The sequence below is a fragment of the Onychomys torridus genome, chromosome 13, assembly GCF_903995425.1.
Source record: "Onychomys torridus chromosome 13, mOncTor1.1, whole genome shotgun sequence".
In the NCBI taxonomy this organism is placed as follows: Eukaryota; Metazoa; Chordata; class Mammalia; order Rodentia; family Cricetidae; genus Onychomys; species Onychomys torridus.
The window spans coordinates 55,680,263-55,706,544 of record NC_050455.1 but is presented as its reverse complement, the minus strand read 5'-3'; the positions used below and the strand labels follow the sequence as shown (position 1 = coordinate 55,706,544).

Genomic DNA, 26,282 nt, shown 5'->3' with positions numbered 1-26,282 from the left:
CTCTCCGTGGTTTCCAAACTGTACTCACAATAGACCAGCTGTCCTGTCACCAGCAAATAGCCCTTCCTGATGGAAGTTTTGTACAACAGAGTCTGTGCCCAAATCAGCTGCTTTCACATTCGTGTAGTGATACTATCTACAGAACAGCCAATTTAGGTGGATCCAGCTCCAAGTCTGATTCTGGTCCATTCACAAAACTCTCTCTTCCTGGGATGCAGACCTTGCCTGGCTCCCTTATCTTGAATTCCCAGAGTCCTGCTAGAGTACCAGGGCCACTCCCTGGGAAGCCCCCACTTAACTTGCCTGCTTTCTCCACAGCCACCATATCTGTCCCTGGGTTCAGGTTTCCACCTCCAGACTCTGCCTGGATGCCTGACTGTGTGTTCATCAACCTGTAAAACTTCTGCAAGAGTCCCTTAAATGCTTAGATCACCCCCACTCACTTCTTCCTGCCCCCAGAGGGCTCTAGAACATTTGGATCTGTCTGCCTTTCCCCCAGCCCCTCCTCTGACCAACTGCACTGTTAGGAAGTGACCAGACACCAGCCGAGATACAAACTGCAGTGTGGTGTGTTCACTGTGAAAGGCTCAGGGCCAGCGTTGGTTTTTTATACTACTCACGCCCACACCCCTGCCTTTCCCCCTGACAGGTGGGATATTTGCTTCTCTCAGGCTCTGGGGATGGGACAAGCACTCTCTCTGCCTACCGGCAATCAGAAGTGATGTGAAACTCTTGTTACTTCTTCTGGATGGCAAAACTAGCTGTGTGGAGAGTTAACTCAGTTCACACACGAGTCCACACACACCCCACCCCCAGCTGGCTCAGCTGTTCTTTGGAATTCTGCAGCAGCCACTCCCTGGCTCTCAGCTGGTCCAGTGATTCAGAAAACATCTCTCCCCGACCCACCCCACAACTCTCATCCCCCAATGTCTTTAACCCTTCCCTTCCAAGTTACATTTGCTACTAAATCCCAAGCACATGGTCCAGAACCCCAGGGGAAACAAAGAGATGTGTGCCAAGTGTCCACCTCTATCAGACCGGTCATCCTGTCCAAGACAGGTACCTTTGTGTTTTTCAGATGTACAACCATAGTCTGGGAGAGACCAGCAACGGAGCTGGAGCCAGACAGTTGGACCCCAGCTGCTGTTGCCCATTCCTCTGACCCCCTTTTACGTGTGTGTGTGTGTGTGTGTGTGTGTGTGTGTGTGTGTGTGTGTGTGTGTATACACTCCATGGAACATGTGTGAAGGTCAGAAGACAACCCAGGAGTCAGTTCTTCCACCCCAGATTGTCAGGCTTGGTGGATAGGCTCTTATCCACCCGTGTTGCCCCACCCACCCGCCAAACACACACTGCTGCTGCTTTTGTGTTTCATTTGTTTTGAGTGCTAAGAGATGGATCCTAAGGCTTAATTCGTGTGCCAGCCCCTCTATCTTTAAACAAGTGAAGGAGCCCACAGGTCAGGGGATACTCACGCTGGCAAAGCCACCAGACCCCTGTAAGGTGCCATGGGTTAGAACTAGATAAAACAGGAGGGCCCTTTTGTCTCACTCCGGTAACAGGGGAAGGAATTCTACCAGGGAGAGCCGTGGGCACCGCGCTTTGCTTGTTGGCTGGGATGCAAATCGTGGTCTGCGCTTCTGAGCTGGTGGTCTGCCTGGTATGGCTGTCACTGCCCCACAGTGACAACACTTAGAGTAGCTGGGCATCAATCACCCTTGGCCTCGCCAGGCACAGTCCTCCTTCACCCTCTCCTCGGCCTTCCACTCAGCAGGACAGACAGCTGGACAAGTGACCCCCTAAGAGCTCTGGGCTATTTTTATATGACCATCTGCCACCTAGACTGGGTTTGGCAGGCAGCGACAGGCCTGTGGAATCCACAGCAGGCGGTGACACCCAGACAGCTGAGAGTCCCCCTGCCCCCGCACCCTCTGACAGCCCCTCACCACGGATTCTGGATCCAAGGATGCTGGAAACATGGCTGAGAATAGAGAGAAGGGTCCTTCTGCTCATCTTAACACAGGGTGGTGTGGTGGACTCCTTCCTGGGTCATCTTAGAGGAAGCTGTGACCTAGGTAAGGGAGGCCTAGGCACAGTGTGGGCCCAGTGCTATGGCCAGCTGACCCAGCTGACCTGACTCTATCAACCTATTTAAAAAGTGTTTTAAGTTTTCTGGCCTCGAACTTCCGGGCTCAAGGGCTCTTTTTGGAAACTCTGGGGCCATAGGTTTGCATGCAGAACTGGAGTTATTTTGAACATACCTGAACCAGGAGGGGAAAGCTAGAGATCTAAGGGCAAATGATGCAAGGTTCTTGGTTGACTCGGGGAGCAGAACCCTCCTCCTTACATCCCTAGTTCAGGAGAGAGCTACTCGATGCCCAAGGGAGTTGCAGCAGCAATGGCGCCTGCCTCATGCAGGTGGCAACAGAAGCAGAGTCCAAGCCCACTGGTGGTCCTGCTCAAACCCCTCCAATAATGACAGGATGAGCCCGGGTTGATACCTGCAAAATCCCCTTCTAGCTGAGCTGCTTAGGAAGTTCGGTTCTCCTGTATAAAATCCCCCATGAAACACGTGACTCAGAGAATGGACGGAAGTGGCAGTGATGGGAATGGATGGAGCAGAGGAAAGTGCCATCGAAACCCTCCCTGGCCCCGGCATGATGGCACACTCCTTTAATCCCAGTTTTAGGGAGGCGGAGGTAGGCAGACCTCTGTGAGTTCAAGGCCAGCCTGGTCTACACAGTGAGTTCCAGCCCAACCAGGGCTATGTAGAGAGACTCTGTCTCAAAAAAATGAGAAAAACAAACAAAAACCAAAAAGCACTTCTGTGTTTACTGTATTATTGGGTCTTGTTACGTTTGAGTCTCATGTCTTGAGACATCTCGCAGCTGAGCAGGGTGACGCCTGGATGACCTCTGTCAGGTGGCCCACTGTGGTTTTGCCCATGTTTGACTCACCTGGAGGAATGAAGGGGTATTCTGCAGTGACAAATGGCAGATGCTGCTGTGTACAACTTCTACATCATTCCTAGCCAAGGCAATCTGAATTAGTGGTGGGCTCTGCCGTGTGTGTGTGTGTGTGTGTGTGTGTGTGTGTGTGTGTGTGTGTGTGAAAGTGCGCTCGTTTGGTCCTGCAGACAGGATAGCCCCCTACAACCACCCTCCCCTAAGTGCAATGGAGAGACTTGAAGGAACCCTCTTCTGCTAGGCACTCCTTTCAGGGCTGTGGAAGGTCTGGGTGTGGCTGTAGGCTGTCACCAGCTTCAACCCTATTCATACATTTTATTCTGGAGTCTGGCAGAGAAGAAGATAACTCTGACAAGGAGCAGGGGTCCCAAGGGCGCGGGCAGGAAGGAGAGGATTACTGCCCACAGTTTCCTTTGCCTGTGACTTACACTAAGTCAGTGCAGGAGACAGAAGAACCCTGGTTGGTGACGTCCTTAGAGGAAGAGGCTCATCTCTAACCGAAGAGGAGCCACATTTGAAAAACCTTGAGTTGTGGGGAAAGCAGCCGGCATGCCCTATGCCTCAGGGCATCTCTGGTGTGTGGATGTGCTTATTTCTTGGTAGCTGAGGGAAAACAGGCAGGGCTGGGGGTGTCATCCAGGGGACAAGAAAAAGCACAAGCTAGGTGTGGTGGCGCATGCCTTTAATCCCAGCACTTAAGAGGCAGGGGCAGGTGGTTCTCTGTGAGTCTGAGGTTAGCCTGGACTAAAAAGTGAGTTCCAAAACAGAGAAACTTTTTTTTTTTTTAAAGGCACAAAGGATGCCAGGAAGCAGCTATGTGAGTTGGAAGAACTTGGGGGAAATGGGACCCCAGCTGAAGGCTGAGTTCTTAAGTGTCATTGAGTGGCATTCCTTGGGTCTGGGGGGAAGTGATTGTTTTCTAAAGAGTGAATAAAAGAAACAGCAGAACTGTGGCCCATGGAGAGATAGATGTCTGCTGACCAAAGGCATGATGTTTACATATTTAAAAGTTCTGCAAAAAGCCATGCTGGTGGTGCATGCCTTTAAGCCCAGCATTTGGGAAGCAGAGGTAGGTGGATCTCTGACTTTGAGGCCAGCCTGGTCTACATAATGAGTTCCAGACCAGCCAAAGCTATGTAGTGAGATTCTGTCCTGATGATGACGATGTTGATAAAGATAAAGTAAGATCTGTGCTAAGTGAGTTTTCCAGGAATGGAATTCCTGGTCCACCTAAATTGAATCCTAACTTTACAGAGAGGCTTGGACTAGCACATTTGTCCCCAGCAGGGGGATTCAGGGTTTGGATGACAGGCTGACCCAGCTGTAGCAGAAAGCTCTGGCTCAGGCCCACTGACCCCAAGGTAGAGGTGTTAGCATGCCTTTGCGTATCCTGGGGACAGCCACAGTGGGCGTGGGCATTGGTTTTAGTTTATCTGAAGAAGGAACATCAAGGTGGGAGGCTCAGTGCGTACTTAAGAGCACTTGCTCTTGCAGAGGACCTGGGTTCAGTTCCCAGCACCCACGAGGTGGCTCAGAACCATCTGTAACTCCAGTTCCAGGCAATGTGGTGCCTCTTTTGACCACGATGGGCACCAGGCATGCACATGCATGTGGTGCACAAACATACATGCAGACATACACACATTCATATGCATAAAATAAAATTTAAAAATCTGGAAAAAATGGCAGTGTCAAGGCCATGAACTCCAAGTTCATGAGAACGTCTCTTCCTTCCTTCCTTCCTTCCTTCCTTCCTTCCTTTCCTTTCCTTTTTTTCCCCCTGAATTGTTATTCTATACACAAATAAATAGTATTCTTGTGCTTAGCCCTATCACCCAGGACACACAGCTCTTGACCCACATGAGTGGGCTCAGCAGCAGCTTGAGTTTTGGTAGCACCGAACAACGCGCATAGTCCTCTCCTGCAGGAGCCAACCTAGCCTGCTCTTGCTTCTCTCTGAGATGCAAGGTTGTAGCAAAAACTAAGATTAGAATGAGAAAGTGTTACATTTTGGAAAACCTGCCGCCTAATCCGAACCACATTCAGAGCCTGTCTAGCTGAGGCCCTTCCATACACAGGGTGATTGTTAACTGCCCCCTCTCTCAGCTTCAAAGACTCTTACAAGAGCCCTCTGCAGCCTTGATGACACATTACCACCCTCTGTGGCTTCCTCCCAGCAGGCCTTCCTGCCTCTCCGGAGAATTCTGGGAGAAGCTGCTCTATCCCGGGTCCATGACTAACTGGGGAGCTGGAGACAAAGGCAGACAGACCTGCCACCTGTTCAGAAGTTTCCCAGCTCCAGGAGGTCCGACTAGCTGCAAGCCCCGTCGCACGGGGAGAGGGGTGGGTGACCAGAGCCCAGCCCCTCCCTAGGACTCCCTTGGCGGCATCCTTCCCCCTCCCCTGCTCCGCTCGCTGCCTGCACCCTGAGAGGAAAAGAACAGCCCCCCTGGCCGAATCACAGAGCCAGAGAAGTGGCTGACTCAACAGCATCAATCCGGAGTGAAAATTCCTTTTTTGGAAGCCGGGCAGTGGCTTCCGAGGAGGGTGGGATCCTGGGGAAGTGATGCAAGTCCAAAGCGGGGCGGGGTGTGGGCTGGGTTCTGAGCCTCCCCACCCCTTCAGGCCACACCCCTTCCCTCCTGGACTGTCTCTGCAGGGGCTGTAGAAGGCGGGTCCCCTGCTCCTTTTATAGGGTTGAAATCCACAGGGCGTGTGTGTGTGTGTGTGTGTGTGTGTGTGTGTGTGTGTGTGTGTGTGTGATCTCTGGAAAGTCGCCCTTCTCCAGCCTTATCACTTTTTAGAAGAGCTGAAAGGGCCAAAGGGCCAAACCACATCAGGAGGGTGGTGGACACCAGTGGTGCCTGCTTGTCCCTTCACTAGGAAAAACAGCACATGAGCTAGTTCATTCCCAGGATCCCTTCACTTTTTCTTCCACAGTGGCGGTGGGGTGTGAGGTCCTGACACACACAGTGAGGCCTCGGACAGGCTTGTGATGGTGGCAACGGGCTGAACTGTAGTGTGTGTGTGTGTGTGTGTGTGTGTGTGTGTGTGTGTGTGTGTGTGTAGGGGTGAGAGACTCCTAGGCTTAGTTTCTGGTCATAGTGCTGGAACAGGCAAGCAGGAATGAACCTCGCCTCTGAGACACCATCTTTCATCAGTAAAGTCACAGTGGGGAAAACAGCCAACTCAACAGCATCGATCAGATAGGAATGCGTCTCTCCCAGGCTTGTTACTGTTCACTCAGGGAACAGCATCTCATTTCCTCTGGAGAGTCTCTTCCGTCCTCTGATGACAGGCCAGGGGGAAGGTACAGCCAGAGACTCCCACACAGGGGCTGAGGGTGACACTTGGGTTTCCTTTGAGCAGTGTGGCCCAATGATAAAGCTACTTCCAAAGAACCAGGTGATAAACAGGTTCCTCACGAGGTGCTTTGAGGGCCCAGCTGAGCATCAGCTAGAACCCAGAGCCAACAGGGTGTTTGCTTTGGCCAGGGCTCGGCAGAGCTTGGCTCCTGGCCACAAGCGTTCCCTTGGCACCATGGCAGCATTGGCTTCCAACCCAAGTTCCAACAGTTTTGTTTCTTTCTGAAATCCAGGCTGAACCTAACCCCCACCCCCACCGCAAGGCTCTTTATGCAGGATCCTCAAGCTTTAGGGCCTTTGGGGCTCATTAAAAGCATTGGCGTGGGCAGGGGCAGGGGAGGGGTGGGGCGTGGCAGGGCAGGGGCAGCATGGGGAAGATGATTCGGTGGGTGAAATGCTTACTGCACAAACTTGCAGACCCTCGAGTCTGGATGCTTTACCATCAGTGGTTCTCAACCTGGGGGTTCTGACCCCCAGAGAGTCATATAGCAGATACCCCGCAGATCAGATATTCACATTCCAGTTCACAACAGTAGCAAAGTTACAGTTACGAAGTAGCAATGAAATGGTTTTATGGCTGGGGGTCACGACCGCATGAGGAACAGTATTAAAGGGTCGCAGCATTAGGAAGGTTGAGAACAGCTGGTATACCTGTAACATGGATCTACAGTCTAGCATTCCCCCAGCCAGATGGAGGTGGAGACCAGGGGGTGAGGGGTGGGGGGAGGGTGATAGGCAAGGGAGGCGGGGCAGGCACTGTACACTCCCAGGACCTTGTGCTAGCCTGGCTTGTACGACTTTCCAAACAAGGTAGAAAGTGAGGACTGGACCCCTCGGTTGTCTTCTGACCTCCACAAGTGTGCTATGGCGCACAAGTGCCTGCACTGACGCGTATGGACACGTACACACATACATCCCTGAGGAAAAGAACCTTTTGAAGGAAAAACTAAACCAAATCGAAGCTTGGCTTCGGTGGCAAATCGTTCCTTTTGCTGCGTTGAGTACTGATAAAGATTAAACAGCAATGGAGCTGGAGCGGTGAGGTGAGGGCTCAGAGGTGAAGAGCACCGGCTGCTTTCCCCAGGTTCCAGCCTAAGCTCACAACTGTCCGTAACTCATCAGGAGAGATCCGACGCCCTCTTCTGGCTTTCTGAGGGCATTGCATGCACCTGTTGCCTAGACATATGTAATGGGCAAAACACGCTCCCCCCTCATAATATAATAAAATTAAAAAGAAAGATTAAACAGCCGTGGTGTCTGTCTTTATGCCTTTGGCTCTGGTTTTCATTCTGTGTGACAGTGTGGTCACTTCCAGAGAGATAAACCGGGTGCAAAGAGGCACAGCAGGTATTAGAAGTGACTCTTGTGATCGATTTATTACCACAGGCAAGGGTCCAAACAGTCTAATTCACATGCATGCTGCTCCCAGACACTCTGCTGTTAGTCCCATCTGAAGGTGCTTGAACGACGCCCCCTGTGGCCCCTTTCTCCTGCAGGACTCCTGAGCTCCGCATTGTGTCCCACCAAGCCCCCTTCCTTCCCCCGGCACCCCACAGCCTATACACAAAGGTAGTCAATGTACATGAACGGTATGCACCTGGGCCTGTGGAGCGGAGGCCTGTTTACATGAACCAGCCCTTGGTGTTAGGCTTGGGAGATGGCTGTCCTTCTGTGTCGCCCAGTACTCGGAGCATGTATGCACCTGCGTAGACCAGGAACTGTCCTGTCACCTGGGCAGCGTAGGACACAAACCGAAGCAGTCCCCTGCAACAGAATAAGGTGAGAACAACGTCAGGCTCGGGATTCTGTCCGGCAAGAGTTGGGATGGTGGGAATGCCTCGCCCCGTGCCACCTCACTAAGCTCCCAGGAAGCAGCGATCATGTTTGGGTTGTGACATCCACGGAATACCGCTGTCAGGGCACACAATGTCTAAGTGCTCCCTGGTAGGCTGCCAGGACTATCCAGGTCCAGTGCTACCTATTGGGGTACACAGCCCTCAAGCCATTTGGATAGGAGCCTAAGTAGGAACTCAAGAGCCCCAGAGTCTCTGCTACTCCTCAGAGCATGTGCTTGCTATTCGAAGATTCTAGCAGCCCAGGTGGGTGTGTTGCTCCTTTGCTGCTGTGGTCCCTTAGGTCAAGGTGACGAGACCAGTCAAGCTGAGGAACGTTGTAGGGAAAACTGGAATTATGAGCCTCTGATCTGGCGTATGGAGAGTAGGTAGCTGGGGTGGTCCGGCTTCCTCCTCACAGTGAAGGAACACTTTGCCCTGTTCCTAGGCTCTCAAGTCCCAAGACTAAAGTAGGTGTTATTTCAGACCAAATCAAACAAAAAGTGTTCCTTCAAGTTCCTATTCTTTTCCCGGCCTCAGAAGTTTTCACTCCTGCTTAGAAAAGATCTGGGCATACTATCCAGGCCAGATTCCATGGTGTGGATGTGTGCGTGCATGCATGTGTGTTGCTGGGTATTAAACCCAGGGCCTCTAACCTGCCAAGCAGGTGCCCATCACTGAACTCTATCCCCAGATGGACTTGGTGCTTTCTGGTAAGTCTGTGGTCTAAGATTTATACTGAAGACTACATGGGTCAGATGTGATGACAAGAGAGGATCCAGCCAGGCCTTGTCGTTGGGCCCTGGGGACAGAAGACAAGTAGGGGAGAGGCCACCTGTACCCCACCTGGGTGTTTCCAGACCCCTACAGACACCCCTGGAGACTGTTACCTTAACATGGCCTTTACACTTGTGCATCGGATGTCATAGGACACTGAGTACATCTCATACATGGTAGCCTTGACGTTGAGGCAGCCGAGAAAGTCCTTGGGATTCGGCCGGTATAGGTCGAAGGTAACTTTGGCTATTCCCGATTTCTTCGGTTGCTTGTAGACGGGGACATACTTACTGCCCTAGAGCAATGAAGAAGCAAAGATTGACACTGGCCAAGACACTCGAACCACACGATTCTGGGGTTACTGTCAAAGTTGGGGTCTCCTCAATGTCAGCTGTAATTATTCCAGTAGTGTTTATAGCAGGCCACCATGTTCTACCACAACCACGCCTGCCTACATATGTACTCTTTCCTCATCAACTTCCAGCTTAGCGACTCAGGATGAGTTTGCTTCGGCTTGAAGGACTCGGTGTCTGATGGACAGAGGTGCTTAGGGTCCTGCCTCGGGGTGCGGAGGAGGCTTGCTTGTTTGCTTGGAGGCCTGAAGCTACTCCGTGAGTATGTGAGGACATGGTCGGCCTCCTCTTGTTACTGTAGCAAAGCCAGGGAGGAGCAGGAAGCCCTATTTCCGTTTCCTTTCATAAGTAGATCTGATGAAGAAAACGCTGGAACTCTGAGACTTGGTGAACAGGTGGAACAGGCCTCTCTCCGGCTGTCTCCTATTTTCCAGGAACTGCCAAGGAGGAAGGGTGACTGTGTGGGAACATTAACCACTGATAGAATCACTCTGTCTACCAGAGACACCAGGTGACCCTTCCGGTTGGGAGGGACATGCACTCTTGGTTTGTAGATAGCTCAACAATGGACTCTGAGAGAACAAAGACGTCCTCAGATGCAAATGGGGATGTGGCTCAGCAACAGAGAACTGGCCTAGCATGTGTAAGGTTTGGGGTTCAAGGACAATCTCCAGTCCCGGGGGTGGGCGTGAGGAGCCAATCTTGACTCATGAGAGGCTTTCCTAAGGGGTTTTGGCCACACACCGGTTCCCACTGTATCCAGGGTCAAGCTAAGAAGGTAAAGAGTCCCCATGCCTCAGGAACTTTGGGGGCAGGGGCTGTTCAGGAGTACTTGAAAACGGAGTGTTCCATAAGGAAAACGATCAAATACATTTGAATTGAAACATCGACTCCCCTAAAAGTGTGCCAGCCCTTCTTGCCGAAGCCACTGCTGGTGGCTCTCTTCCTGCTACCCAGATCACAAGTGACAAGTGATTCTGGTTGTCACCCGGTGTATAATGCACAAGAGGCTCTGCCAGCCCTGTGCCAGCTATCCACTATTTGAGAAAGAAACATCATTTAAAAATCCAAGTCTGAGTTGGACATGGTGGTACACATCTTTATTCCCAACACTTCTGAGGCAGAGGCAGCCAGATCTCTGTGAGTTTGAGGCCAGCCTGGGCTACAGAGCAAGCATCGGGACAGCCAGGGTTATGCAGAGACCCTGTCTCAAAACGAACAAACAATTCATGACTAAGGACTAGGAGGGTGTTGGGGAATATTAAAAATAATATTAACATTCGCCAACAGAAGGGTTTAAATCTATCACCTCCCCCAGCTCTTTTTCATGGTCTTACATTGTTTTCTGGCTTTTCAAAGTTTATCTGACTCTCCCTTTAGGCTGTCTTTAGTCTTGCTTGGTGCTAAACCAAAATGCCCTCACAATGCTAAGTGCAGGGGGCCTCACACCTGGGCATGCAGGTTTCTATAACCTGCAGGAAATGAAGGGCATGACTGGACCCTGTCTTCTTTCAGGATGGCAGGGAACACCTTCCCATTGGGCTTTGGGGCCCAGGGACTGAGCAAAGGAGACAGACATCTGGTGGCTGCTGCTTGGTTGAAGATTTTGTTCCAGTCACGTTGGGCCTTTGGGGATAACCTTCCTGAGCTAAGGTGGCAATCTGGACTCTATGGGGAATGCCACTATTTCTACCTTACAGGAAAATGGCTGAGAAATTCAGTCAGGAAAGGACTCTAGACTCCTTGATGGGGCTCAGTGGCAGAGCATGGAGCTGTGCATATCTGTGAGGGGCTGGGTTCCATCCTCAGTGTCCAACCCTCAAACCAAGCCAGTATTTCAGATTCACAGTCCTCAGCCAGCCCTGGAACATGGAAGTCACAGTACTCATACCGATGATATCTTGTCATGACTTGGTACTGTGCTACATTTCTTAGATGTCCATTTACTGTGCAGAGCATAAAAGTGTCACCTCTAAATTCACGTCTAAACTCTCCCTTGTATAACCCAACAGTGAACACCTTTTCCACTGGTGTTAGTTCCCTATTGCTGTTATAAGTTACTTGAACCTTGGCTTAGATGTCATGGGCTTATACTCTTCCAGTTCCGGGAGCAGGGGTCCTGACCAAGGCCGCTGCCTTCCTTAGCCTGTGGTCCTCCTCTTCCTCTGCACCTCATTCTAGCTCTTCTTCCCCTGCTCTCCCACCCCATGAGAGTCCTGTGGTGACACTGGACTCCAGGGTAATTCAGGACAATCTCTCCATCTCAAGACACACATCTGCCAAGGCCCTCTGGCCAGGTAAGGTTCTGAGAATAAACGCAGACACTCTGGAGGTCACACAGGTGACCATACTTTCCTCATACAGAAAGCACAGGGTTAAGAAGAGCCACTCTGTGGGAGAACACTGATCTGGTGTGTGGCAAGCCATGGCTAGCTTGTCCCCAGCCCTGCAAACAGTCAAAAGAAAGCCCAGAAGAAAGATTCAGAAGCCGGGAGGTGGTGGCGCACACGTTTAATCCCAGAATTCCAGGAGGCAGAGGCAGGGAGATCTCTGTGTGTTTGAGGCCGGGTTGGTCTACAGAGTGAGTTCCAGGATGGTCAGGGAAAAGAAGAAGAAGGAAGAAGAAAGGAGGAGGAGGGAGGGAAAGGATGAAGATGAGAAGGAGGAGGAGGAGGAACCCATGATTAATCTGTCTTTTCAAAGATTTTCTAATTTGCCTAGTCTACAGGTAATGGTTACCTTACCTTCTATTTTAAAGACAGCATTTAAGGAAGATGCAGGAATGGCTCTTACAGGGGATCCAGGTTCAGTTCCCAGTACCCACAAAGAGGCTCACAACCATCTGTAACTCCAGTTCTAGGGGACCCAATCATCTGGGGGTGCCAAGCACACCTATGATGGACATATGATAAACCAGCCTGCCTCCATTTTGGGCTTGGAAACCATCTTACAGCAAAGCCAAACTAGGTTTGTTCCTGTTTATGATTTAATCTCTGTTTTTTCAAGGATTAGCTATGTCCATACCTGTAACCTTAACTACAGATGATTCTGTACTGCCTTTTCCAGGAAACGACAACCACTTTGTTTCAGGAGGTTGTTAGGACCAACTTGTTATGCTCATGTTATGTTTCTGTAGTCTCACTTATTTGCCTGCCAGGTCCTCCATTTGGAAACCCCTGATGCTAAGCTATAAAAACCTTATCTTCCCCATGACCAATGCTGATATCTTGATCCTGCCTTAGGAAGAGGCAGCCTGAGTACACGAATAAAACTTGCTTTAATTTGGCCATGATTTGAGTTGGTGGCCTTTCTCCTGGTATCTGTGGGATTAACACATACATACATGCAGGCAAAACACTCATACATATAAAATAAAATAATCTTAAGAATTATGAGGTACGTGTGTGCATGCGTACATACATGTGTAATAATAAGACAAAACAAAACATTATCTACCCCAGAGGTCCTGTGTATCTCTTCTGGTTATCCTCCACAGGAGGAAATCACCTTAGCTGTTCATCTTTCCCGTGAACACTATATTGCTAATTTTGCATAGTTTTGAGTTATCTAGAAAAGATTTAATGCAGAAGTTCTCGTGGTGTGGTTTGGAGATGGAAGATCAGGCTTAAGCTCTCTCTCTCTCTCTCTCTCTTCTCTCTCATTAAAACTGTTTTCATAATAAACACTAAAGACAATTGTTTTTTCTCTGTTCTCCTAATTCCTGTAGCTTAATGAATCAATATTTTCTTTTTCTCTTTCTTCTGTTTTTCTTTGGAGGCTAGAGAGCCAACCCAAGGCTTTGTGCATGTGAAGTACATCCATCACTAAGCTACACCTCTGTTCCAAGTCAGTATTTTCCAAAGGACCAAAGTATGATGTTTCAAGACCACTCCAATGAGAGATCCTTTCCAAATGTAGGACAGACTGAAGTACTCAGTGGGACAGAGTGACCAACTCCACTGGGAGTTCCTTAGCTTCTCCACTGCAGTTGAGTTTTGTAGACTCGGCACTGTTGACTCTTCATCAAAGCAGAGTATTCTCAGCAGTATGCAGAGACCATCAGCACCTCCCCCTTCCTCTCCATCTATACATCTGCAGCCAGGCTGGAATTTCCTTCATAGTTCCACCCAAACAATAGAGTATAGCAGACTGAACACAGAGATATGTCTGAGAATTATTTATGGTGTGTGTGTGTGTGTGTGTGTGTGTGTGTGTGTGTGTGTGTGTGTGTGTGTGTATGTGCGTGCGAGTGTGTGTTCGCAAGCATGCCTGCACATATGTATGTGTTCTTACTCAGAGATCAGAAGAGGCATCATATCCTTTGGGACTGGAGTTACAGATGGTTGTGAGCTGCCATGTGGCTGCTAGGAACTGAATCTGGGTCCTCTGCAAGAGCAGCAAATGCTCTTAATTGCTAAACCATGTGTCCAGCCCCATACCTGAGAATTCAAGAGTCTTCTAGACATTAAAAAGATTTGCAAAAATATGAAAAGTATAATTCCTTGTTCTTATTTTGGAGAGTGGTCATTTATTTTAAGAAAATATTTTCTTTTTTTTTGGTTTTTTTTTTTGTTGTTTGTTTGTTTGTTTGTTTGTTTGTTTTTCGAGACAGGATTTCTCTGTGTAGCTTTGCGCCTTTCCTGGAACTCACTCTGTAGACCAGGCTGGCCTTGAACTCACAGAGATCAACTTGCTTTTGCCTCCCGAGTGCTGAGGTGGGATTAAGGACATGTGCCACCACTACCCATCCATTGAAAATATTTTTTTTATTTTTTTATTAAAATATGTAGTTTGTCCTCAGCTCCGGAAAAATAAAATAAAATATATAGTTCAAGAGCTGGAGAGAGGGCTCAGAGGTTAAGAGCACTGGCTGTTCTTCCAGAGGTCCTGAGTTCAATTCCCACCAACCACATGGTGGCTCACAACCATCTGTAATGAGATCTGGTGCCCTCTTCTGATGTGCAGACATACATACAAACAGAACACTGTATACATAATAAATAAATAAATCTTAAAAAAAATGTAGTTCAAGCAAACCTTTACTGAGTTATTACTAATTGATACGTATCTTTTTAATTTCTCACTTTTAATTTTGAATATTGGAAATGTCTGTACATGTGGCTTATAGTTTCTCAACCTTGGCACAAATGACATTAGGAGCTGGGTGACTCTTTGTTTCCAAGGCTGTGCATTGCAATTTCCATACTAGACGGCAACAGCTGTGACCTCTCCCCCAGTTTATCATTCTAAGCTGTCTTCAGATATTACTCCATGGCTCCTAAGGGCAAAACATCCCCAGGTAAGAAGCTGTGGTTGACAGGTACTTGTTGGCTGTATTGATGTAACCCACATTAAGGACAGATGCCAAAGGTACTTGGAGTCTTCATTACTTTTCATAAGCCCTGAGATGAAAAAGGGGGGCTGCCTGATGCACCGTCCTAGGCTGTTCTCCCTCAACACAGCTGTGGGATTTACTCAGATGGTGCCTGCAGCTGCACGTCATGTGTCTTCAAGGTCAAAGAGCGTTGTATTCAGTAACATGTCAGCCTATGTGAACTGAAATGGGCACGCAGTGATGGCTGGGTGACGTCTCCACCCTCCTGCAGCGGACGCGTGGCTTGTCGCCGGTCTTCACCATCACTCACAAGGGGGACATGGATGGTCTGATATACATGTGCTATGTAGGTGCTAGCATGATCCAGGGGCATGTGCACAGGCGTGGACACATGTTCCTAGATCACAGACTGTGTTTCAACTCTGTTGTCTTAAATATCGGTCTGTAGCAGGGGAGGAAAGTTTATCCTATGTCTTGAAGATCAATATCAGTGACTTTGCCTTTCTGCTTGCTCCTGCAAGGATATGCTGCCTCAGTGAGCGGGCAGAATTGATCATACACTAGACCTTCCCACATATCACACAAAATGAACCTTTTTCTCCTAAGTTAACTGTCGAGTATTTTACTGTAGTGACAGAAGGCTGATGAGCGCACACACACACACACACACACACACACACACACACACACACACACACACGACTTGGCCATGCCAGCTTGCCCAGCTTCCTAAGGATGAGGGCAGTCAATAGTTACCAGGTCAGATCTGCTGACCTGCCTCAGCCAGGTCATTGGCCAAAGCTTATGCTTCAAAATTATTTGTTTTGAATCATACAGTCTAAATTCAGAGACATTGAATTTTCTAGAAACACTCAAGAATCTTTTTGAGAGTTGTGGCTGTAGCCAAGTGGCGAGTACATAAAGATTATAAGTAAGACGTGGTTCAGTCCACACTAAACTAGACAGTGCACTCGTAGGTAGATCATCTACCTAGTTGTTTGAGTAGCAAGGCTATACTTACCGGTGTCCATTTCTGTCCCTTTTCCAAGATCATGAAATGTGTGTTGTCCCTTAAGGTCTGAAAGAACTCCTCGGTGTCCACCACAGTACCATCCTCCTCCAGCACCAGTGTGACCAGGCCAGCCGTGATGACCAGGACATCCAGAGTCTAGGTTTGCAAGGAAGCAGAAACACAGGATGAAGTATTTATCACATGGGACCATCAGTGACGTTTGTGTTGAGGTTTCAGGAGGGCTGGCTGTCTGGGGTACAGGAGTGAAGAAACCCTTTGACTGATATCTGTGATTCAGCAAAACAAATGAAGATTTTAAATGGTCCTTTCTCTTCCTGAGGAATGAGATAGGTGATCTACTCATATTTATAGTTTGTGATTGCTTTTATGCAGAGGAGTAAGCAGATGGCCCCTCAGTCTTGTCCTTTAAGTACGTGGCTTGTGCAGCACACCCGATCACCTACCTCTTGCTGCAGAGGTGTACGTGGGATGCCCGTTTCTCATTTCTGTAGCACCTCAGAGTTGTGCTTCTCTGAGAGTCTATGATGCTTTCTTGTTTGAGAACACTGTTTTAGCATGAGGACTACCTATCCTGGTCAGATTTCCCAGGTTTCTATAGTCTCCCTTCTCAAAGAAGGAAAGTAACATTTTCAGTTGCTGGATGCTGCGAAGGCATTCACCTCAGACCCCCCAGTCTTCCATGATGTGGAGAGACAGTGGTACTTTGAGGATTTAGACCCATCCTTCACCACTTCCCCTCAAGGCCCCAAAACCTAGAGAGAGACTGATGAGTTTGATATTCCCCCCCCCCCTCTGAGACAGGCTCTCTCCATGTAGTCCTGGCTGTCCTTGAACTTGCTCTATAGATCAGGCTGACCTCCAATTCAGAGATCTGCCTGCTCCTTCCTGCCAAGTGCTGGGCTTCAAGGCATGTACGACCACTACCCAGTAGACATGCCACCTTTCTTGACTCCTTTGCTTAGCGACCAGGACTTAAACCCTGAGCTATCAGAGGGTATCTGAGGCTGTAACCACAGTACCTTGCTGATAAGCTCCCTCAGGCTGCTGGCCATCACCCCGCGCCGACTGCTTCGGTCATGGTTTGAGACCCGGAAAGGGCGAGCTGGATGCATGAGGGGTGTCAGCAGGGCCTTCTTAGTCTGCAACCCCATGAATGTCAGGGGCCTATGAAGGAGGCACAGGGGAGAACAATCCTTCAGACGAGTGTTTTTAAGAAGATGTTTGAGACACACTCAATAATGCAGTTTTAATATTTGCATCTAAAAGAAAGATGCCTAGGAATTACTAAATGTCACATACATCTATACCTCTGAGGAACAAGCAAGTAACTCATCAATTTAACATATCCAGGTCTACCCTGGGGTTAGTACTCAGCCCCCTCTGCAAATACTGTGTCAAAAAATTTTAGGGGCTGGAGAGATGCCTCAGAGAGTAAGAACACTGACTGCTGTTCCAAAGGTCCTGAGTTCAATTCCCAGGAACCACATGGTGGCTCACAACCATCTGTAATGAAATCTGGTGCCCTCTTCTGGCAGGCAGGGACACATGCAGACAGAACACTGTATACATAATAAATAAATAAATAAAGTAAATAAATAAATAAATAAAGTAAGTAAGTAAGTAAATAAATAAATAAGTAAATAAATAAATAATAAACAAACAAATAAATAAATAAATATTTTTTTTTTTAAAAAAGGAAAGAAGCTGGGTGGCAGTGGCACACATCCTTAATCCCAGCACCCCAGCACTTGGGAGGCAGAGCCAGGCGGATCTCTGTGAGTTCAAGGCCAGCCTGGGCTACCAAGTGAGTTCTAGGAAAGGCACAAAGCTACACAGAGAAACCCTGTCTCGAAAAAAAAAAATTAATGCTCCTTAATTAAAAATTTTTACATTTATTTATTTATTTGGTTTTTCTTTCTTTCTTTTTTTTTAAAAGATGTATTTATTTATTATGTATACAGTGTTCTGCCTGCATGCTAGAAGAAGGTACCAGATCTCATTACAGGTGGTTGTGAGCCACCATGTGGTTGCTGGGAATTGAACTCAGGACCTCTGGAAGAACAGCCAGTGCTCTTAACCGCTGAGCCATCTCTCCAGCCCTTATTTGGTGTTTTGAGACAGGATTTCTCTGTGTAGTTTTGTGCCTGTCCTGGATCTCGCTCTGTAGACCAGGCTGGCCTCAAACTCACACAGATCTGCCTGGCTCTGTCTCCCGAATGCTGGGATTAAAGGCGTGTGCTACCACCACCCAGCTATTTTTATTGTTTTTAATTAGGTGTAGGTCAGTATGTTGGCATGGGAGTGCAGATGCCCACAGACGTCAGAGGCTCAAATGCCCTGGAGCTGAAATTACAAATGGTTGTGAGCCTCTTGATGTGGGTGCTGGGAACTGAACTCAGGTCCTTTGTAAGAGCAGCAAGTGCTCTTATCCACGGAGCAGCCCCAAGCTCAGCAGGTTTGCATTCATATGCTCAATTCCTTCCCCTTTCAGGTGTACAAAGTGGCTGAACATTTTGTTTCCCCTGTGAGGCTGCACTGAGGGGAACAAGATAGACCAAAGGGTCCCTGACCTGGTTCTCCCATTGGAAAAACCTTGGAACCTGACCAGAGACCTCAATGGTCCCAGCACAGCGGTGGCCCCTGGCATGTGGCTCCTGAACTTCTGCCTTGATTCGGAGGAGTTGCACCAGGTTTCTGTTACACAACCCGAAGAACAAGATGTTCACATATAGCTGAGCCATCACTAGGGCAAACCTCACGCAATGCTGTCACACCTGGTGACTTGGAAGGCGGGGCTTGGGCACCTACTATGTTTATGCTTCCAGTCAGAGCTCTCTAGCTTTGTCCTCAACCTACTCGGACTGTGAGACTTTAACCAGCTGGTCAAGTTCTCCCAAGGAAGAGAGAAAGACAGAAGAGTCTACATCAGGTCAACACCTGTGTGCATTAACAGATGACCAAGACATTTGTGAGTCCTAGTCCTGAGTTAGTCAGTGACTCGGGACGGTGGCGGTGGAAAGGGTCATTAAGCAGTGCCTGGTTGGAGTTTTGAATATGCACCCACATTTGGTGTGTGTGTGGGGTGGGGGAGAGACGGCTTTTGAAATGGGCTCTCACTATGTACTTCTGGGTGACCAGGAACCCCTGAGCCTCTCATATCAGGCTCCTGTGTGCGTCACCACACCTGACTCTCTATCCACAGCTTTCTTACCTTGGTGTCTACCCCACCAGATTCTATCCTTCCCACAGGAGACTCAGAACCTCCCTGTGGAGATGAGTCTATCTCCTACTACTGAGTAAGAGGCCATTGCTATTACCCATGAGGCCTCTGGAAGCTGCTCACAGAGCCCAGGGTCTGCCTGAACATTTCCCTCCCATCTCTGCTGCATTGCCATTTATTTTCTGAGTCAAAAGAGTAACAGGACAAAGTCAGAGACATAAAAGAACAGGGCCATGCTTTCGAACGCCTGGTCTAGCCACCAGCAGAAGAAGGCAGCACATCTTTGCCCTTGTTACCTGGGTTCCAGGTCTCCTCATTGGAAAACGATGCATGTCTCCCCAAACACCCCCCTCTACACTCTGGTAACCTGACCCAGCTGAAGAGTTCAAAAGTCCTCATTGTCTTTCCCATCTGACAAGATGAGAGCTGGCAATCACTGTGGCCCTCTCTGCCTCCACCTGCCCTCAAGGAAGTCTCTCCTTGGCTACGAAAGGACAGTGGATCTTTTGTTCTTAGCATACTATTTCCTAACCAAGAACTGGCTCATTGCTGGAGATAAGACTTGTAGACACACACACACACACACACACACACACACTATGGGAATCAAATCCTGCCATTTTGGTCAAGGGTGAGTGCCTTAATGTATCAAATTTTAAAATAATAGACTCAGTTGATACAACAAATAACAAAACCTTACAGATTCTCAGGGCTCACTCTATACAGTCTATCTGTGAGCCCTAGGTCCCAAAGAGAGACCCTGTTTAACCCCCGCACCTCTCAGATCAAGACTATCTTAGAAGACATGAAGGGGTTAAATGCACTTTTATGCACACTAAACCTGCCTAACAAACATGATGAGTACTGAGCGCTCCAACTCAACGATCAGCTGGGCCAGGCTGCTAAGTGAACATGGCAAGGTGTTAAAGTGTAGGGTGCAACTCCTGCTCACTTTGTCCCATAGGAAGGACAGAAGACTTCACATCCGGCCACTGGCACATTGCTGAAAGTGGAGTTTCTATTTCCACCCCTGCCCCAATATTCGGACTCGTCAACGTTAAGACAGACTGCCTAAAGAAAACTCTTTAGTAGTTAGCAGAGCATAAAGTCCTGGTTCAGTCTTCCTTCCTCGATGGCTCCCGGAAAGCAAAAGAGCAAGACCATGGAGAGACCCCAGAATTCTGCTTTTCACCGTGTCAACAGAAGACAGTTGCTCCCTAATTCCTTGGAAAATGGGTGCAGACAGTTCGATGGAATAGGAATAGGAAGGAAGTAACTCATTGAAGGAAAAATAATAAGGAAACAGTGTTTAAGGAAGTAGATTGGTTAGTGGAAATCAGACTTCATAGAATATTCTGGAAAACTGTCAAACATCAGCTCTCCCAGAAGAAGGGGTAACGGGGGAGCTTTGCTTCCTTCCCTGAGGGAACTTATAGAAATATGTGGCACAAAGCAAGAAGCCATAGATAGACAGTCCACGTGGACTTTTCTCCAATAAGATGACTAAACCCTCCCCACATACATCCATCTACACACCAGAGGAAAAAGACCAAGATCAAAATCCCCACACTTTAACATCAAGGCCATGACTCCTTTGGACCTCATCTTAGTGACCTGTATGTCTTACACAGGAGCCTGATTCCCATGATCCAATGCACATGAATAAGACCATCTTGAGGGGAAACAACGTGCATGTTGTTAAATGTATTGCTTTACAAGATAACGACATGTCCACCAGATTTGGATCCTTCAAGATGAGTAAGTAACTCCTCCATAACTACGATGGAAGACTTCTGTGCCCTCCCAGGCACCTGGGAACTTGCCTGCTGCCTCTTTGTAGTGTATTTCAATTAATTCCCTCTGCCCTTTGTACCTTTGGGAAATTCTTTTACCGTCTGCACCACTGGCCTTGCCTCCCATTCCACATGGACGTCTACAAAAAGCTTTCTCTGTATGCCTCCCATGGGATGACGTTTATCCTGAAAGTGCTGGAGGAAGGGCCCTGGAACCAGGGCTTGGAGAGAAACACAGCTGTCTCTCAGTATCCTCAGTGGGTGGGTTCCAGGAGCCCCATTATCTCCAAATCCACAGATGCTCAAGCCCCTTATATAAGATGTAGAATTTGTAGAACCTACACCTATACCCAACACAGTGTAAATAGCTGCTTTACTCTATACAGACCAAGTCTGCATATGTGTAACTGAAAAATACAGCTGTTTTCAAGAGCCAGTCATAGTGGTGCACACCTGCACCCCAGGTGGTGCACACATCTGCACCCTCAGGTGGTGCACACACCTGCACCCTCAGGTGGTGCACACACCTGCACCCTCAGGTGGTACACACCTGCACCCTCAGGAGGTGCACATCTGTACCCTCAGGTGGTGCACATCTGTACCCTCAGGTGGCGCACACCTGCACCCTTAAGTGGTACACACCTGCACCCTCAGGTGGTGCACATCTACACCCTCAGGTGGCACACACCTGCACCCTTAGGTGGCGCACACCTGCACCTTCCAGTAGTACAGATCTGCAGCTGGTACAAAATGACTGCACTGTCAGTACCCCCAGAGGCAGAAGCAGGCAGATCACAAGTCAGAGACCAGCCTGAGCTACCTAGGGAAATCTAGACTTAGTATCAAGAAAAGCAACCAACCAACCCCTGCTTCAAACAAAATCCATCAATTGCCTATTTTTTTCCCCTGCAGTTGGTAGAACCCTTGCAGATGTCATGGGTGTGGAGGCCAGCCGTACTGTGGTGTTATTAGTGATAGAAGCTTTTTCAGGGATCCTCCATAGCTGCTGTGTGTTTCACTGTTGTTCAGAAAATGAGAAAAGCATGTGAGGGAAGTTAAGGGCAGAATTTCATCAGCCAAACACCGCAGGGGCAAGAATATGTGATAGCATTAAGGTAGGCCATGGTGAAGTCAAACACTGGGAAGCAGAGAGAGGCACAATGATTGAGGAGTGTCCATCAGGCTTAGAGAGGCCTCTATGCACTGTGGGGCAGCATCCAAGGGTAGCAGGGCCCAATGGCAAGTGTCAGCAAATTAGGCTTCCCATCACCAAGCTCCCGATACGGCTCCTTGTAGATAGCACACACGGTTTGGACATGCTTGCCCAGAAGTCTGAACGCAGGCTGCCTGACCTGTGTCTATTCTTAGTGAGCTAACAGAATGCTTGGTGTAAAGGGCATAGAACACAAGACCAAAGCCTTTGAACACTTTGCAACATTATTATAAAAGGAGGTTTGGTTCCAGAAACAGAAACCTGGAGATTTGCTTGTAGCAAACTTGTTATCTTTCTAATATCACCAGTGACGCCAGTATAAATTCTAAACTGGAAGAGCAGCTATACAAAACCAAGTTTCTTATAAAAGCAAAGATACTGGAATTCTTTTTTTTTTTTTTTTTTTTTTTTTGAGCTGAGGATCGAACCCAGGGCCTAGCAAGTGCTCTACCACTGTACCACTGAGCTAAATCCCCAACCCTGGAATTCTTTTTTGAGTGATGCTGGAGATGGAGCCCATGGTCTCAGACTTGCTAGGCACTCTCTGTACCACCCAGCAGCACCCAGCCACAGAAGCTCCAAATAATTACAAATGCTCATCTTGCCCTTTCAGGGTAAATATCAGCTTTGTAAGAACTTCAGTTTGGCCAAAGTAGATTGTGTCTGTAGGTGATAATAATAAACACCTACAAATATCCAGAGTTTTGCTAGAAGATTCCAGGCCTCTTTCCTTATTACCGAGGTCTCTGGTGGTTACAACCTGTCAACAAGCTGTTTAAGTATGTGCATTAGGGGCTGGAGAAATGACTTGGCAGTTAATAGTGCATACTTGAGTCCTTCTCAAGAAATTCTTAAAAAAAATCGATAAAGAAGAATTAGTACTTTGTGTGAATGTGGTGTGTGGACACACACCTGTGGGCACACACACAGGCTGAAGGGGGACATTGGGTGTCCTGCTTTACAGTCTCTTAGCTTTGTTCTTTTGAGACAAGGTCTTTGGCTGAGGCTAGAGCTAGGCTGGTGGCCAGTGAGCCCCAGCCACCCTCTTCTCTCTGTTTCCCACAGGGCTGGGGTTCCGGGTGCCTGTGGTCATGCCTGACTTTACATCTGGCAGGTCTTCATGCTTATGAAGAAGCACTCCCTCCCCCCCCCCCCCACCCCCACAGCTATTTCTCCTGCTTCATAATTGTTTGCAAATATCCCTTCTCTCCCATCTCTGCCCCAGGCTTTCTCTAAGCCAGTCACACACACCACCACTGAGCCACACCCTAGGTACAATAGCTAGCTTTTTTATAAGGTGCTTATTGATTAAGTTACCTCCCTGGGAGAATCCCATTATTAACTAATGAGCAACAACCACTGTGCCGGGCTATTTAAACTCACTTAAAGGAAGCAGAAATGCAGCTGGGCTGCAAAGAACACACAGTGGGCCTTGCCGGTGCCTCTTTAGCCTGGACAGGATTTTAAGGAAGGGTGGGGAAGGGGAAACAATATTTTCCCTTCAGCAAGTATTCTAGGTTGCTTTTTTCCCATTTGGGTTGGAATCAAGTTGTGCCAAAGGGTCAGGGCAGGCTGGTCTGGAAGTAGGTTATTACTTTGAGAACTGAAGCAAGGTGGTCACTAGCAAAAAGGCATGAGCTCCTGGGGCTTGCCAGGCTGGAATGGAGGGTGTCACAGACCATATAGTCTCCAGTGTTTTGATCTTGGGAGTCACTTCCACTTCACACACGGCACTATGGAGACACACCCAGATACATTTTGGATTTCTGTGAACTGTTGCGTGGTTAGGCGCAAGGTAAGCTCGGCCTTCGTGCCTCCCACTCTGAGGCCAACTGGCAACTGTTTAGTAAACCTTGGCCCTTGATAAAGAAACCACAGAGTCACTGCTCTTGTCCTTGAGTTTAAAAGTGTTGGTGAGGGCAGATGGCATGTCTAGCTGTGAAGGTGGTAGAGAGAAGCCCCTGGATCAGTGTGAGGGAGGGATGGGGAGAAACAAGGTTTCCCAGAACAAGCACAGATAGGGAGGGCCCCCGGGAGTTAAAGGGGAAGGCTGCGGCTGGGGGTGGTGGTGCAGGTGGAATTAAGAGATCTGGCGCCAGGCAGTAGTGGCGCAGGCCTGTAATCCCAGCACTCGGGAGGCAGAGGCAGGTGGATCTCTGTGAGTTCGAGGCTAGCCTGGTTTACAGAGCTAGTCCAGGACAGGATCCAAAGCTACAGAGAAACCCTGTCTTGAAAAACCAAGAGAGAGAGAGAGAGAGAGAGAGAGAGAGAGAGAGCGAGCGCGAGCGAGCAAAGAGCCGTTCTCACGCTGTGAAGCTGCCCCCATGATCCTCTCCATTTAAACATCCATGTTCCTCCCACATATCTGCTGCTGATAGCTAGAATGCAGTGTTATTTGGGAGCCTTTACAAGTCCCCTGACACCCCTAAAGTTAAGGTTTTTATTTGTTTCAAGAGGAAGCAGGTGCCGTGCTGAAGAGCAGCCTTTTCATTTTGGGTGCTACTTTTCTAACCTTGTGAACTGACACACAGTTTCCCCTAGGACCCTGTCTCATAAGCTGCCGGAGCACCTACGGTTGGTGATCCTATTCTTCCTCATCCACATTTCTCTGCAAGAGGTGCGCCATGGGGCCTGCATTTTTTAGGCACATGCGTTTCTTCATCCTTTGGCAGAATGTGTCTCTGTCTGTGTGTCTCTCTGGGTCTCTGTCTCTTTCTTACACAGACATACACACACCCCTCTGCCTCAGAACGTCTGGGATAGTATCAAGAACTAGTATGTTCCATCAGCATATGGGGATAAACCGAATGCCAGTGGCTTGAGCAAGACCTAGATGTGGGGTTGGCTGGGAGCCAAAACAGCCCTCGCAAACCTGGATGAGCCCAGCCTCCCCTGGGTAGGCAGAGCCCACGCTCGCTCACCCGAAGTACCTAAGCCGGGACTCTCCCCTCAACCCCCAACTCGGTTCTCAGTCCCAGGGCCCGGAGAAGCCCTGTCCCTCCAGCATTGACACATGCCAGGGTTTGTAACCATAGTCTGTAGGAGGTGCAAGAGATGCGGCTATCCCCGCGCGTCCACCACTGTCCCTTGTCTCGCGGACTCCCACACACCTCGGGAGCGCCCCACCGGGCACCCGCGACCCTCTGCAGGAGGAATCTCGGGGCTGCTGGGTAGGTGGGCGCTGGCTGGCGAGGGTGGAGACAGGCCTGGGGGCTTGGACTTGCAGGGGGACCCCAGCCGAGGGAGCGGAGGCAGGGAACCGATGGGGTGTGCGAGGGAGGAGGAGCTCGGGTTCTAGAGAACGCCCCGGGAGAGAGTGACTTGGGACACAGGAGGACCCGGGGAGCAGAAGAAATGGAAACGAGCGAGCGGGGTACCCCGGGCGCAGTGGGTGGCGGGCTGCACTCGCCTGATGAGGGCTCCCGCGTAGTCCCTGGCGGTCTCCATTGGCGCGGGTCGTCCGATCGTCCTCAGGCCGGGCCCTCTTAAAGCACTGCCCTGTGCGCCCCGCCCCGCGGCGACTTGACCCGACCCGGCCCGGACCTTGGCGACAGACTGCGCTTCTGCGTGCAGCAAACAGTTCTGGCTCCCACGCCTGGGTCCCGGGGCCACGCCCCTTCGTGGGCAAACGGTACCGAGGGCCCTGGAAGCCCAGATTTGGTGGCGTTGGTGGCTATTGCCAGTTCGTTTGTCTTTCTCCTCTGGAGGCTGGGGTAACGGGCGACATTACCAAGGCCAGCGGCGTCGCATGACAGTGGAAAAGCAGGTGTGCTTGGGGCGAGCCGAGTGCACGAACCCACTGTCTTCAGGCTGGAGTCTCCAGAGCCCGACTCGGGGCTGGGCGGCTGGCCAGCGACTTCCCGGGGGACAGAGGGAAGTTGCCGCGGATACGCGGAAGCGCAGCACTTCGGGTTCCCGGAGGGCTTCCAGGGCTTCCGTGTGGGTTGAGTGGACAATCAAGTAGAGGGAGTGGAGGAAGCATCAGGCTGCCACCATTCATTACTAGAGTTGTAGGTTGGCTTCTGAGAGACGGGAAGGAAAGCTCAAAATTGATGGGGCCAGGAGAGGTTTCTGCTCACAGTGAGCACAGGCTGCCCCACGCCCTCGAGGAGCCCAGTGGATGGGCATGCACCAGAGCTCCGCTGCGAAGACGACCTTCTTTGCAAGCTGCAAACTCTGGGGTTGCTGGAAGATTCTTTCCGCTCAGCATCGCTGGCCGGGAGCCCTTGTTACTGTGTCCCAGGCATGATCTCTAGCCCTCTTCTTCAGACTGCTCCTTCTTCGGGAGTCCTCGGTGTCAACAAACCTCAACTGACCTGCAGGAAAATAGAAGCCAAAAGCAATTTCCGGTGAACGCCCTGCAGGAGGCTCACAGAGAAGCCTGTCCAGCCTGGA

At 49.4% G+C, this 26,282-nt stretch overlaps 1 protein-coding gene across 1 annotated transcript; it reads right to left on the bottom strand.

Annotated features, from left to right (window-relative positions):
- Window positions 1–7,713: 7,713 nt before the first annotated feature.
- Window positions 7,714–26,048, bottom strand: Cidea (cell death inducing DFFA like effector a). Its single transcript, XM_036205025.1, has 5 exons — window positions 25,297–26,048; window positions 16,681–16,825; window positions 15,650–15,796; window positions 9,054–9,235; window positions 7,714–8,095 (listed from the first exon to the last, which is right to left on the bottom strand). Exons 1-5 carry the CDS (start codon window positions 25,332–25,334, stop codon window positions 7,954–7,956), a joined length of 654 nt encoding a protein of 217 aa, XP_036060918.1. The 5' UTR covers window positions 25,335–26,048; the 3' UTR covers window positions 7,714–7,953.
- Between the last annotated feature and the right edge of the window lie 234 nt (window positions 26,049–26,282).